This window comes from Ambystoma mexicanum, chromosome 1q (genome assembly GCF_040938575.1).
Source record: "Ambystoma mexicanum isolate Mex_15411 chromosome 1q, UKY_AmexF1_1, whole genome shotgun sequence".
NCBI classification, from domain to species: domain Eukaryota; kingdom Metazoa; phylum Chordata; class Amphibia; order Caudata; family Ambystomatidae; genus Ambystoma; species Ambystoma mexicanum.
In genome coordinates, this window is record NC_090922.1 from 615393627 (window position 1) to 615408674 (window position 15048).

Genomic DNA, 15048 nt, shown 5'->3' on the forward strand with positions numbered 1-15048 from the left:
CAGAGCAGCAAATTGGGACCACTTTTTGGAGAATGCCAGGGCTTTGCCCCAGCTAGCCCAGGCCCACCTATAGCCCTGTTTCTAGGTTACCACTGTCCAAATGCGAATGTCCTTCCTCATCCCAACATGGCTTGTTGCACCAGAATCTGTTGTTAGCACTTAGTAAAGAATAACGTTACTCACCAGGAGTAAAAGGAAGGTCACACCGCTCCTGGTACAGACCCTGACAGACCAATGTATCAGCAAAGTTTACGCCCGCACAGTGGACACCAACCCGAACCTGCAAATGAGAGGGACGAAAAGAAAAATAGGAGTATAGTGAATGGCACGGTGCAGGTATTACTTTTGGGATTGTGAGCACTACACAGCACAGTGTCCTAAACAATGTGATTCTATACTTCTGTAAGCTCTACATGGCCTCCCTCACACCACTTATGTCAATTTGACTTGTGTGACAAGGCTCTGCACCATAGGAAGCTTTTGCTTACCCATTCTGTCTGTATGACTGGTTGTTGTAGAATATGCAGTGCAGGGATTCCCTTTTATACTTGACGTGTTACCGTGAGCTACACATACATTTTTGTTAAAACCATGTACCTGGAGGGTCTCACTAACAGAAAGCTCTGCAGGATAGGGGTCTCACTAACCTGCTGAGCTGATATAACGTTGGCCAATGTAAGTTCTGCAAGGGGTTCCCTCTCACTCATGCCTGTATCACCGATTACTATAAGCATTTCCTTGCAAAAACGTGTTCTCAACCACTGTGTTTGCGTGACTTGTGTTCCTGTGAGTTCTGCAGGTGAAAGGGTAGCTTCTTCCCCTCTACAACTTGTATTAATGCACGCTGAATAGATGGCTCAAGAAAGATTCCAACAGTTTTTATTAAGAAGTCAATGGGTCCTTTGGCCGACCCTCTCTCTCTCTAGTCTAATACACATCAATCCTCCCTGATCCAGGCAATCCTACTCCACAGGTTAGTATATACAGCAGATTTCACCCTACTGTCTTAGTTCTTAATAATGCTACGCGCAATCTCCTAAAGCCAAAACGCCTGCTCGATCAGAGTTCCCACAGGGAATTCCTAAGTGTCCCTACTCTAACCAAGGGTTCGCCTTCTAATAGAGGTAGTGGATTGTGCTTTACAGACAGTCTGCCATATTTTGACTCCTTTCTATCATGCACTTGCACTCCTCTCACTTCACTTCACTTCCTTGTGTTCACTACTCACTGCTCTCCTCTCCTTCCAACTTCACCCTCACCACACATTCACCTGTGTCTTCCTCCTCTGTCCCTCCAATGTCTTTCACTCCTAGGCTTCACCTCCACTCACTGATGTTACTACTTCTTCTCTGATTCTATAACTCACTTATCCACAACACTACTACCTCATCCCCACTACTCCCTCCTCCATGCTACTACTCCCTCCACCACATTACTACTCCCTCCACCACACTGCAACTATCACTCCCCCTTTCTACTCAAATGCCCTTCTTTCATTCACACATACACTCCCTACACTTTCTCTCCTAGACACACTCATCACCCTCTAATGCACACTCACAACGCACTGAAACTTGCAATCAGTAACCACCACCTCACCTGCTCCAGAAATTGCCTCCACATTCTGCTTCTCTTTCTGTTCTCCTGCTGGTCTCTTGGTCTGTCACTTCCTCCTCTGATCTCACCCAAACAACCCAAAACTTCCTCCTTCTTGTTCCTCGCTTTATTTGTTTATGTTTACATTTGTAAAACACCTAAACCCAGGGGCATCAAGGCGCTGATGCAACCAGTTACAAGTAGCATATAGTTGTCAGAAAGGAACATAGTGTCGGGGTGGGACCCAAGACTCAAATGAGTGACAAAGCAGCCGATTAATGTTGGCATAGACTAAGTTCGGCAAATAGCCACGTTTTTAAAGCTTTTCTGAAGGCCACGTGGGATTCTTCACTCTTAGCAAAGGGGGAAGGGCATTCCAGTGTATAGCAGCAACTGCTGTGAAGCTGATGGCTCCTCCTCTGACTCTTTTGACCTTAGGTGGTGCAATGCGGTTAGTGTGGGCTTTATGCTCCCACTCCTCATGTCATTGGTGTACTTGCCCTGGCCATTCTGGCTCAGTCTTCCCACCCTGGCAGGCGACACAAATAGCAAAACTGTTAAATAACCGGCTAAGCCCTACCTTCTTTCTCCTTGCTGGCCCACCCCGGGAAATAGTGATGGCGCTCAGAGGGGTTCAGGGTCCAAGTTTGTGTTAGGGGGCTTTGTTCTGGGATCCCCTATGGTAATTGCAGTCTGTTTGGAGATCAGAGCCATGTTGTTTCGTCCCTGGTGGACTAGAGAGCGAACCTCCAGCTGCAGTGGGTTGCCACCGGTGCCAGCGCTGTACGGCTTTTCTCGCAGCAGAGTATTTTTCAACGTGCCAGGTCCCACACTTCTTGCTGGCAATCTGTCTCCATCGGCGGAACAATGCCAGCGTTGGAGGGTGGCTTTCACTTATTTGGGTCCAGCCTCCTTATGACATCATGCGCTGGAGGGCTGCTCTCTCTTTGGTGCTATTTGTCTTGGCAGCAGCCTGCTTCTCAGAAAGAGACTGGCAAGCATCTTGTTCATGAGGCATGGTTAAAGAGGTACTGCACAACAGCATGTTGGCGCAAGGGGGATAGGAGCTGGGACCCTCGAAACTTGCACAGCCCTTCTCAGGACTGGTTCTGGATTTCTCCCTGATAGGCCCCTTACCCCTGGCAAAGAGGGGATCCCATACCCTCTTGAAAAGGCCAATGCCGTTAGAGAGCTCTATTTTAGTCCCAGAGTCTTTATGACAAGTTCCTGTAAGCACTGTATAGAGTTCTTCCTGACTCCTATGCCCATATGATCTGTTGCTATTAGCTTGGCAGGGACCTCATTGCCAATGCATCTCCAGAAGAGAGCATTGTCAGCAATATTTGAACGGGTAGGAGTAATGACAAGAGTAGCATAGGTGTACACAGGAGATGAGAGTACTTTGTGGGGAGCCTAACACCAGCTTCCTCCCCGACCATGAGAGCATTAAGAAAACCCAGGATGCAGAGAAGAATGACTTTAACGGGAATTACGCCACAAGGATCTAGGTACCCAGCCACATAGGGTGGCAGGGAAGAGTAGTCAGATGTGCCACAATCAAGACCCTACACCGATTACTCTTAACATATGTATGCAAGCATTGGCTGTCTGTAGTGTGCAGGCTCTACAAAATGGCAGCTGGCCCTGGACCATGGTAGATCGTGGGGAGGGTCAAAGGATAAGTGCTGAAAGAAATATATTCTGAAAGTAGTATAGTCACCTACAAAGAGGTCTTGGCAAGCCAGTCTAATGGCTTAGCAACAGTAAGTAGGTAGGCAAAGCTACAATTGTAAAAAGAAGAGTCTGATGAGAGTTAAGTGGACCGAGCCCCATGACAGGACTGATAGAGGAGCCAGACCTGGAGAGATGCCAAACCTCCACCCTTACATCAGCCCAGAGGTGACTTGGAAAAGATGTGGAGAGGAAAAAAAAAAGAGCAATATAGGAATGTTACGATTGACGTCAGTGGAGAACCTGGCTAGTTCTGGGGGATCCAGGACTCCAAGCCCTACACTCAACAGTGGTCGTTGGTGCTACTGCACAGATGGTAATTAAAAAGGAGACTCTAACTACTACCAGAGGATCGAAACATCGTGTTGTGAATATCTAACACAAGCACAGGTCAGGATGAAATCCCACATGAGGTTTGAAAAGGGATTAAAAGACATTTCTAACAGCGGGTGAGACCCTTAATAACTGTGGGGATAGGGAGTGGAGACAATGAATGTAAATGGAAGGTAAACCATTGAATGAGTCGTATAGAGTGGGAGTAATGACTGGATCAGTTGCCTGAGAAGGACTGGGTGTAGGGTTGGGCCCCAACATCAGGCTGATATACTTGGCCAGCTTGGGCAGACTGTTTTAGCATATTGCCAATTTGACATTTATATAATTTTTTTTCTAAATAAACTATTTGGTCACCATACAGCTGGTGGACATCATGGTTTACAGTTTGGAGGGGGCGTGGCTTCAGGGCCATGTAACAGGACGTGTCTACCGAGGGGCTCCTGCCGATCCTACACTGATCCAGACAGAAGCCATGCAAAATTTGCTCATGGTGAACGAAACTGCATGTGCAGCCCGATGAATAGTCAAGGCATGACTGGAGCCTCATTCCGAGCGGACTAGCACAGTGATTTGTGTGCATTCAGTCCGACGAAAATTGCAGCGGCGCGGAGGCAAAGGAAACAAAATGGCGGCCCGAGGCGAACAAAGAGACTGACACAAAACTTAGTATCCGTGTGCGGATTGCCACTGGCAGGCGAGTCGAGCGTGAACGGATACGCATAAGAATGCTCGGACTCAGAACAAGGAAGTAAAAAAGGTTCCCCGCTGCCATGCGGAGGGCTTGTATCGTACGCCAGGGGCCACAAACAAACAAGCTCAGTACTGGCGTATATAGCTGGGACGCGCGCACAAGGAGACACGGAGCTGCCCAGCGCATCAAGCGGCCACCTTGTAGTAAACAACACTGTGGGCGCTCGTTTCCTTTGTCGAAGCGACGGACGAAGAGAAACAATAACCTGAGATATAAACAAACTTCCGATAGCACACCGCAATGCCTCAGTTACATTAGCTACAATGTCACAACAGGAGATAAGGACGTGTATTGAACACGCTCGCAACTGAGCCTGCGGCGAGCCCCAGCGAAGTCATCTTGTAAATGCCGGTCAGCACAATGGTGCTATAAATTATAATACGAAGCCACACTCAACTTGTAAACGCTGACCCAGCCACTCAAGACACGCAGTTGGGCACAGGCAGGGACACATGGATTTACGGAGGCCTGAAGTAGGTACAGCGCAATGCACATAACGAGCTTGATGGGGCTGTAAACAGCAAACAGAGATGAAAAAGCACAGTGTGGCAAGCTCGCATGTGGGGACCGGACAGTGGGACCACCAGAAAACACATTCAGTCAGTGTGGCGGTTGAACTGGATTGTGCCGAAGGCGACCCCACGAAAGAGGATTGGCAGAAAACCAGGCAGCTGATGCCCGATACTACACAACAACGTGGTATGGGAGGTGCACTCCGGTTCGCCCATAATAATAAACTGGCCCAGGTCGGCGGCATCCTCCTCTCCTAAAATAAAGTAGCCGAGGCATACGAATCCCCATGGACCCGTGACCCAGGAGCGAGGAAGGCATTCACAAGTCCATGATGCGATAAAAGAAGGGTGCGCGCAGCACACCCTGTGGAAAGTACCACTGAGGACCCTACAAGCAGGCAGCACTAGTGCCCAGACGACGCCACGCGGACAGGAATTGCCAGATGGAGAGGCGGGCTCAGGGAAGACCGGCCCCTGCCACAAGCTGAGACCGGTCTGTAAGCTTACACTAACAAGGCCTCGCCGCATGGTGTATCATATGAGCCCGACAGTCAGCAGAAGAGCGAGAACGGCAACTAAATACTCCAGGTGACACGTGGGGTAGCCACCGGAAATCACGGCAGCTGGGACACCGCGTGAAGTGGCAAGCTAGACCACTGTTGGTGACTGTAGGGTCCACAGCAACATCAATACAGGCCCACAAGTCCCTGGGCGCACAGACAGCGAGAGGCCCCACCAGGAGCCAGAGTGCAATGACTGAAAGAAACAGCAGCGGCCTAGGACATGGGAGGACATAATCAATTCACGACACGAAACAAACAGCACACGAGAACTCCCACCATAGCTCCCTGTAAGCATCATAGTTGAGTACGGACTAACCCTGAGGCGCTAAAGACCATACTCCTGAGCACCTGAAGAGAAACATACGGCAACATCAAGATGGCGAACAAACAGACCAAGCGAAAGGGCAAACAACCTACGTTGGAAGAGTACGCTAGAACACCGCAAATGCCAGAAGGGGCTAGAAGTAAGGAGAAAAAAAATGCCACAGACACCGTCATGGGGCGCAAAGACCAGCAGATCCTGGAAGCGATTGCTGACTTGAAATTAGCATGGGAAACTAAACAGGAATCGGCCATGGTTGAACTGAAGGCGGCACTGGAACTCAAAGTGGGTGCAGTACAGGAAGAGGTGAATCTCCTAAGGCAAGATGTCAGAACGTTGGCAGAACGCACAGGCGAATTCGAAAAAGAGATGGCCCCGAACATAGCTGCATGTGCGTCTCACAAATCAGAGATTCACATCCTAGAACAATGCGTGAGTAATCTGGAAAATAGGGCAGAAGCAGCGGAGGGACGCGCCCGGAAAAACAACATACTCATTGTGGGATTGCCGGAAGGAGCAGAGCGATCAAACCCCACGGACTTCATTGAAACAATGCTGCTGCGGGAAATAACAGGAGGGGTGTGGACTCAAGGATTCGCGGTGGAACAGGCGCACAGGGCCTTCACGAGAAGGCCACCACCTGGAGCCCCACCAAGGCAAATAATTGCCAAAATCCTGAACTATCAAGACAGGGAAAGAGTCTTAGAATTTTTTCAGAAAGGAGGAACGATACAAAGGGCATCAGCGAACATCACGGCATACCCGAATTACACACTGATGGTACAAAACGGCGCATGAACTATGGTGCAGTGAAAAGAAGGTTGCGGGAAGCAGGTTATAAGTACATGTTAATATACCCGGCGAAACTGAAGGTGTACCACAATAACAGAGTATTGGTCTTCGACACCCCAGAAGAGGCGTCAGATAAGCTTGATACACAGAACTGCCCATCGGAGACTGGTATCCAGAAGTAAGACGGTGCAGATAAGTAAAATGGAGGCTGCAGTACCTACGGCGCTGCAGACTCAGACACTGGGACTAGAATATAAGACAGGGCAAAGGCAGTTGGGACTTTTGCTGCATGGGCTGTGTAAATAAGGATGCTTAAGCACGGTGATATAGCGCAAACTGCAGGAGCCTCGTGGAACCCGCTCTTACACCCCTGCGAATAGACTAGTTAAGATACCGATAGATCGGTAGCACCCTGCTGTTTTCCTTATCTCGGCAACCCGAGATGGGACCAAATGCGGGTGAGCCTGAGATCCAGTGATGGAGCTGGGCACCAGTTTGGGATGGGTAGGGAGGGGGGAGGGAAGGGAATGTGCGCAGTGAATATAGTTGGGGGAAATGGGGTAGGTGGGGTTAGTTGGGGAGTTAATGTTGAATTTAGATGGGGAACGAACCCACATTCATGCCAAACAAGGTCGGAGAGAGGGAGGGAGGGGGAACAAAATATGGATGGCAATGGGAAGTCTCAGAATTGTAACTTGGAATGTGAGAGGCCTTAATAGTTATTTGAAGAGGAACAAAGTGATGATGTACCTGAGAAGGCAGAAAGTGGACATAGCATTACTACAGGAAACCCACCTCACAAAAGAGAAACTAGGTGGTCAAGAAAAAGTGGAGGGGGACGCCAGGGCGTTGATTACCTGGATAGCACCTCATGTGCCATTTCAGATGCTCCAAGCCATGGTGAAGCTAGACAGGAGGATGATAGTGATGCGAGGGCTGCTGGAGAACAGAGAATTGAGTGTCATAAATCCTTATGCCCCCAACCAAGACACAGCGGCCTACTTTAGGACCTTATATGGCAAAATCAGCCCCCTCTTGGGAGGTGCGATTAAATGGGGAGGGGATTTAAACTGCATGCTGTATCCCAGGAAAGGTCAGATACGAAACTAGATAAACCCACCCCCGCTGCAAAAGCATTACAGGCCCTGCTGAGAGACTTCGGGCTAGAGGATATCTGGAGACAGCAACACCCGAATGATGGGAACTATTCACACTACGCCGCCCCACAAAACCTATATACGAGACTGGACTATATGTTCGTCGCCTCTGAACTCGTATGTGAAATGATGTGCTCGGAATATAAGGCAGGAACGCTATCAGACCACTCCCCCCTGGTCGTGGAGTAGAGACACCAACCCCCCAGAGCAAGAATCCCGACATGGAGGCTTAGAGCCGAGGCCCTGCAGGACTCGGCATTTCGAGAGGATTTAAGGGAAGAGATTATTGAGTACTTTGATACTAACACAGGGAGTGTGAAGTCAGAAGAAACTTTATGGGAAGCGTTTAAAGTGGTAGTAAGAGGTGCGGCCATATCCAAATCTAGAAAGCTCCAAGGGGGCATCGAGCGAGAGCTACAAGAGACAGAGAAGAAATTGGAAGCAATGATGCGGAGGGGGGGGGGTACCTCACAGGAGGACACCGAACAACTGAACCAACCACAGCAAGCCAATAGGGAGCTTTGGGAACGGCTATGCAAATTGAATTATAAAAAACAAATCTAAAGGCAACACGCAGGGGGGGACAAAACAGGGAGGCTGCTAGCATGGCTATATTAAAATGAGACACCGAGAACAGTAATCAGGGAGATAACAGGAGAAGAAGGGCAGATCTGGAACACCCAGGAGGGAGTAAACGAGGGATTCCTCAGATTTTACAAACGCCTCTTTGAAGATACAGGGGAGGAAGCAGGGCGGGATACGCAAGAAACACTGGAAGACATGGGATTACACAAACTAAATGAGGAGGAAAGGGAGAACCTGGAGGCCCCAATTACCATAGAGGAACTTGAGACAGTGGTCCTGCACCTACCCGCTTGCAAAGCCCCGGGACCAGACGGGCTCCCTAGTGAATTTTACAAAATGTATAGGCAAGAAGTACTCCCCCCGATGCTGGCTATGCTAAATGAGGCGTTCGAAAGGGGTAGGCTGCCGGAATCCCTAAGAGAAGCGGTGATAGTTCCGCTTCTAAAACCCAGCAAGCCAAGCACAGAATGCGGGTCATACAGACCCCCATCTCACGGCAGTGTTGGCAAACAGACTAAAAAGGGTAATTAACAAACTCATACACCCTGATCAAAGTGGCTATGTTCCGGGAAGGAGCATAACCGACAACCATAGGAGACTCCACCATATAATAGAATAGAATAGACAGAGAGCGGCCTGGGTGAAATGGCAATAACCTCACTGGATGCTATAAAAGCCTTCGACTCCGTGAGGTGGCCGTGAATGATGGCGGCCTTGAAAGAATATGGGATAGGACCCGGGTACCTGAGGTGGATTAAGATGGTATACAGCTCCCCAATAGCAAAGGTCAAAACGGGTGCGATAATCTTGGATAAATGGCAACTCAGCAGGGGCACAAGGCAGGGCTGCCCCTGGTCCCCCATGCTATACATTCTTGCACTAGAACCACTAGCAATCAGCCTCAGACAACAGTACGGGGAGATAGGGATCCACATGAAGGGGGGAATGCACTTGATATCACTGTACGCCGGTGATATGCTGCTATACCTGCGCTTTCCAGAGGAAAACTTGCAGTATGTCCTGGAAGTGATGGAACACTATGCAACCCTTTCAGGTATAGCAGTAAACCCCAAAAAGTCAAGAATGTTCCCCCTGGGAAGATATAGGGGGCCCCCACAGGGGGACCTACCAATCTTGCAGATACCCTGGCAGACTAGAACTTTCAGATACTTGGGGATCAATATATATCATACGGTCGCAGACGAATATAAATACAACACGGAGAGGGCCGTGGAAGGCATCGAGAACAGCATGGGGTTCTAGGCGAAACTCCCCCTGGCCATGGTGGGCAGGGCGGCCTTGCTCAAGATGGCGGTTCTGCTTAGGCTGTTACATTTTTTCATGAACATTCCATACATGCTCCCCAAACGCTTTTTCACGAAACTCCAGAGCCTATGCAGGAGTTTCATATGGCATAATTCCAGAAACAGGGTGGCCCTATGGAAGTTGCAGAACCCACATGATAGAGGGGGCATAAACCTACCGAATTTCGAGATATACCACCTGGCGGGGCAGTTTCAGTATGTGGCCAGATGGCTGTCCGAAGAAGAGACAGCAGAAGCTAGATTACTAAGTAGGGACTGTACCCCATTCTTTCTAAAAGAACTAATATGGCTGCCTAAATCAGAGATGCAGGGACGTGCGAGATTGCTGCAACTAGGCTGGAGACCATGGCGCAAAGCATGCCAAGTGGTGGGTAACCCAACCCCATGCTCCCCGCAGGTACCTCTGGTAGCGTTATGCAGCGAAGACATGCAAATGATATAAGGGAACCGTAAATTTTGGGAACCGATGGGCCTAGTGACCCTTGGAGACATATGGCAAGAAGGGCAGGTACTAGACTTTCAAATGATAATGGAGGACACCGGGGTACACACATGCCAATACATTACATACACCAGAATCAAATGAGTCGGAGAAAAGTGGTCCGAGGCAGTACTAGCAGAACAACCTGATGCAATCATTGAAACGATGTACGATATCTCGGAGGGTGAGCACGAAATATCCCGAATTTATGAATTACTGATGTCCAGAGTGGGTCGGAGTTGCTCCAGCTGCGGCAGGGCTGGGAGGAGGTGGTGGGGGAACCTATGCAGGATGGGCAATGGCAAAGAGCCCAGAGGTATCATAAGAAGGTGTCCCGAAATACGCGGCTGCAGCAGAACCAGCTATATATTACCCACAGGGCATACATGACCCCCAGTAAAAACGCTAGGTTTGGAAACTCAGCAACACAGAATTGCCCCAAGTGTGGGGAGGTGGATGCCGGGATGATTCACATGTTCTGGGCGTGCCTTGAGGTGGGAAGGTTCTGGGAGGGGGGTAAACAACGCCTATCCCAAAAGGGGATTAAGTTGGAGGTGGAGTCAGTAAGGGCATGCATGTTGGGGGGCTTTACTAGACCACGTAACTTAAAACACATCAGTAAACTGAAAGACCTGGCCTACATCCTGGCCAAACGGAGAATCGCTATGGGCTGGAAAACAGCCCACAGACCCAGATTAGAGGTGTGGTGGAACGACCTCCTGAAGTGGGCAGAGGCTGAGACGGTGGCATGGTACGAAGCAGTCAGGAGGGGAGGGGATGGGAGGGGAGGAGGAGGCGGGACCCCCAATAGCATGGAGGCAAATGGTAACTATGATGTCGGGACTCTCCCAGGTCGAATCCAATGAAGATGGTATGCCTGAAAAGAGTAAAGGAGATAACCCCTAAGTAATGAACCTTAAGGAATTGAAGTAGGAGCTCGAGTTAAGGGGACAGGAGGGGGGAGGAAAGTAAAGCGCAACATGTAAATGTAAAGACAAGAAGTGTACATATGGAAATGTCCTACATGTTGGTTAAGTTTGATGTGATGTTTAAAAACATATTTTTTTTTTGGTTTATAGTTTGGATTTTTCATATCGGGAGTACGATACATCTGACATAAGGATAAGAGCCGGGGTAAAAAGTAGGGTCTGCGGGTTATAACACCGGGAAGTACATGAGAGTGGACACTAGGTTTGACAAACTCCTACATTACCAAAACAAACCAAAGAATGCATATATAGTCGTGTCTACTATGGTCCTGGTCTGCAGTTCCCTGCACTTCACCAAAACGGTGAATCAGACTGCTACAGGTAAGATGTCAACGCTACCTCATGTGGCTGCAGCTCACGGGAAGGAACATCTGCAATCACCAGTGGTTTCTTCAGTTCCGTGCACAGTGCTGCACGATAGGCACGCCTCGTTGAAGAACACAACAGCACATCCTTCACATTGGTTCCAAGCACATCACCTCGGTTGGAGCCCCATCTGCACCAAAAAAATAAATAAGCAGTAGAGCAGGATGCAAAATTTGCGCTCGTCACTAGCCAGTGTCTAGTGGTATTTGAACCTTTGTGAGAAAGAAATGACGTGCTGTGTACATGTATACAATTTAGGTGGCAAGTGATTATGGTTATTAGCTTGCAACATTAATCTTTGCCTCTGGAGTACGTATAACCACAACTACTGGATTCCGGCTAACAGGAAGGAGACTTTTGAAATGAAAGTGGACCATCAAGGTGAAGCCACCTCTTGGTGAAGCTGCCCACCAGACAGGGAAGTAGTGGTTGGAGGGCCAGAATTTAGCAAAGCGCAGCTACTGATTGGATACCATGGAGAGGCACTGGCTGTGCTCACAGCTACGTAAATAGAAAACAGGATGGACGAAGGTTAAGGGGCATGCTTCATGGCAAATTCACTGCTATTTCCAAATCGACCACTCTAATGTCTCCATATGGGAAGGCTTAGAAGGGTTGGTACAGAGGTAGGACTCAAAGTCAGAGTGGTTGTTAGAGCACTGTAGCAAAAACAAAGAGGTGATGGCTGGAAGGTTTAGACTGAATCTTAACCACTGGCGTTGCTCGGGGCAAGCCTCCAGACCATCGTTCTTCGCCTGCCAAGCCATTACAGAAGGGGAAAGACCATATGCAAATCAGGCTATGGCTGGACCCCTTTTGCAATGGCGGAGACGGGCTAAAAAACGGTGGTGTGGAAGGTTGCCCAGAGCAACGCCAGTGGTACAGATTCATTCAAAACCTTCCACCCATCACTTTTGTGGTCACTGTTGGAGCACCGTAACCAGGTATGTTTAGCTCCAATAGGTAAAACACAGGAGTGAGAAGAGCACCGCCACACGCATGCACTTGCGTCATCCATCTTAGATCGGGTTACTGCCGTTCTAAATCCCCATGCATCCGAGGCACTGTTTTGGAAGGTCATACTAGAGAAGTGAAGTAAGATCAGCTCACATTTCTAAAATCGATTCTACATCTACTATTGTATGTCAGAACATAAATACATCTTCAGCATTATGGAATGCAGACCTGAAAAGTAGCTCAACTCACATTTATCACAAATGCACACAATGTTCGAGGTGAATGACATTTTTAAAAACGCATTGATAACACAGAGTTTGCATTGTTTACATAATCAAGACTAGCAGAGCGTGTTCAGCATACATGTAGTGTAAGATGTATTGCGTCTTGAATATCACACTTCTGCTTTTTATGTATTCGTGATGCTTCAGTGCCTGCTCGGGATTGCTTGGAATTGAGTTGGTTGCAGTGGGAAGTTAGTAGAAGCAGAGGTGGGAAGGGGGGGGGGGTTGTTGTCCAGGCAGTGATGGTGCAAGCAGATGAGAAGAAACTAGGCTCTCCACTTGGGTAAACGTCTAGGTTGTTTTTGTAAATGTGGCGTCCGGTGAGACCTGGCCCGGCATACGAATGGGCCTGTTTGGTATCAAGTGCAAGTTTGTGGGGTGACCAAGGGGGTTCATGCATGCATGTTAGGTGCTTGGCAGTTGCAGAAAAGGGGGTGTAGCGTGGAGTGGAGGGATGTGGTGTCCGTTAGAATGGGAGGCTGGTGAGCTCGTTGGTACTCAGTATTGAATTTGGTAAAGATGATGCCACAGCTACTCTTATTCACATAAGTAACAAACACATGCACCATACGCACTGTTAGAGATATTTTCCTTTAGCCTCAATTTCTAGGCCCAGATATATCAACCTATTTAGCTTACATAGTGCTTCTTTTGTGATCCTCACCCTCCAAGTGGTAGACTGGAAAGACCAGTCTGGTCAACCCTCCAGAAGATATGAGTGGGTTCAAAATTACCGTAAATACTTTTGATTATCAATCAACAACGGAACTCTCACACAATAGATCTGAACAAATATATTGATTACAAGTTGTGCATATAATAACAACAAAGCATACAAGTACATACACAGAAAAATAGCTTTCAGAATATGGTTAAAAACAGACACCATAACATTTTCACAAGCCTCTCAGGGATTTCAGAAGGCATACAGGCCTTAGAAACACAATTACCCCACATCAATGTTAACCTGCAGTGTAGAGGGTATGTGCACAGGCCCTGAAAGCATTTTAGACTCTAAGAAGCCCCGCAGAGGGACTGGAAAACTCACCAGAGGCAGTCCAGTTTGAGGGTTGGACTCGACCATAGGGAAGGTTGAGGTTCAAATCTGGATGTACTAGATCAGCATGGGAGCCCTCCATTCAAGGAATAATGGAACATCGCCCCCCATCCCCTCTACAGGTGAGTGAGATGATCCCCTCAACAAGAGATACAGATAAAGAAAGGAAGACAATCCTTCCACTGAAGGGCCTGCAGAATGGAGCCTAAGCAGCAACAGACAGTAGGGAAGGTCCAGTGGCCGAAGTGTACGAAAAGAAGTAGTGGAGCTATAATTCCCTGCTGGCCCGGCCGCGCTCCCCACAAACCTCATCGCCAAGCTCCCTCCCACGTACAATCCAAACCCCCAAACAAACAAACACCTGCTGTTTAAGGGAATGTTCATTGCAGTGCCATGAAGTGCAAGTTTTAACTTCTTCCTACACTTTTATTTTAAAACTAAACCATTCTGAAACGATTTATTTTTAAAATAAAGGTCGAGGAACAGTAAAACCTAGTAGAGGAGCATTGCTCCCGCCCACTTCGACCACTGGGAAGGTCACAATTGACAGTCGGATGTACAAGGTCGGCAACAGACTACTTGTACACTCGAGCCAATGCAAGGACAGGGAGACCCCTTGAAAAACTGCAGGTGAAGAAACAGTGATGCAGTGCCTGAAGAACAGAGGCAGCAATAGTGATCCTAGTCATGTGTCACATGTCACAGTTGGAGGAAATTGAAGCAGGATACGCTACTGGGAGGTAGCAGGGTGCCGGTATGCAGTTGAATCATCGAACAAAGTATCCAGTAGAGGCCACATCAGGACATCATGAGGATGTGTTTCTTGGTTTCAGAAGTCACACAGCACGCGTGAGCACTCTAAATTGCAGAGTCACCTAAACAAAGGATACATGAACAGGAGAACTGGCAATGGGTACTTCTGATTAGGAGAGAGGAAGCGCTTCAATGTTGGTGTTTTAAAGTTCCAAAAGAGGCTGGTGCAGAGCTTCATGGTCGTCCTCGGGGAAATCTTCTCTCTGAATGGTTCAGGATCAAATCTCAGCAGTTGAAAAACTACCAAGGTTTTCAGGGTGATAGTGCTGGCCACCACACACAAACTTCACTCCACTGGGAAAACTGGGGATGTCAATTCCAGAAGAATCCCAGACAGCCAGTCCCTGAAGTAACCCCACAAACTCCTCTTTGCTGGAGCTCACCTCAACAAAAATATATGGTCATTCTCAGTCATCACCCAATCACAATCA

At 48.4% G+C, this 15048-nt stretch overlaps 1 protein-coding gene across 1 annotated transcript in view; it reads right to left on the bottom strand.

The window, feature by feature from the left end:
- The window catches only part of LOC138533590 (quinone oxidoreductase-like protein 2), a 300745-nt gene that overhangs the window by 158686 nt on the left and 127011 nt on the right, over positions 1 to 15048 (bottom strand). Inside the window, exons 2-3 of the mRNA XM_069641157.1 lie at positions 11480 to 11636; positions 184 to 280 (exon numbers count right to left, since the gene is read on the bottom strand). Coding sequence (XP_069497258.1) covers positions 184 to 280; positions 11480 to 11636 — 254 coding nt within the window. The remainder of the gene's footprint in view (positions 1 to 183; positions 281 to 11479; positions 11637 to 15048) is intronic.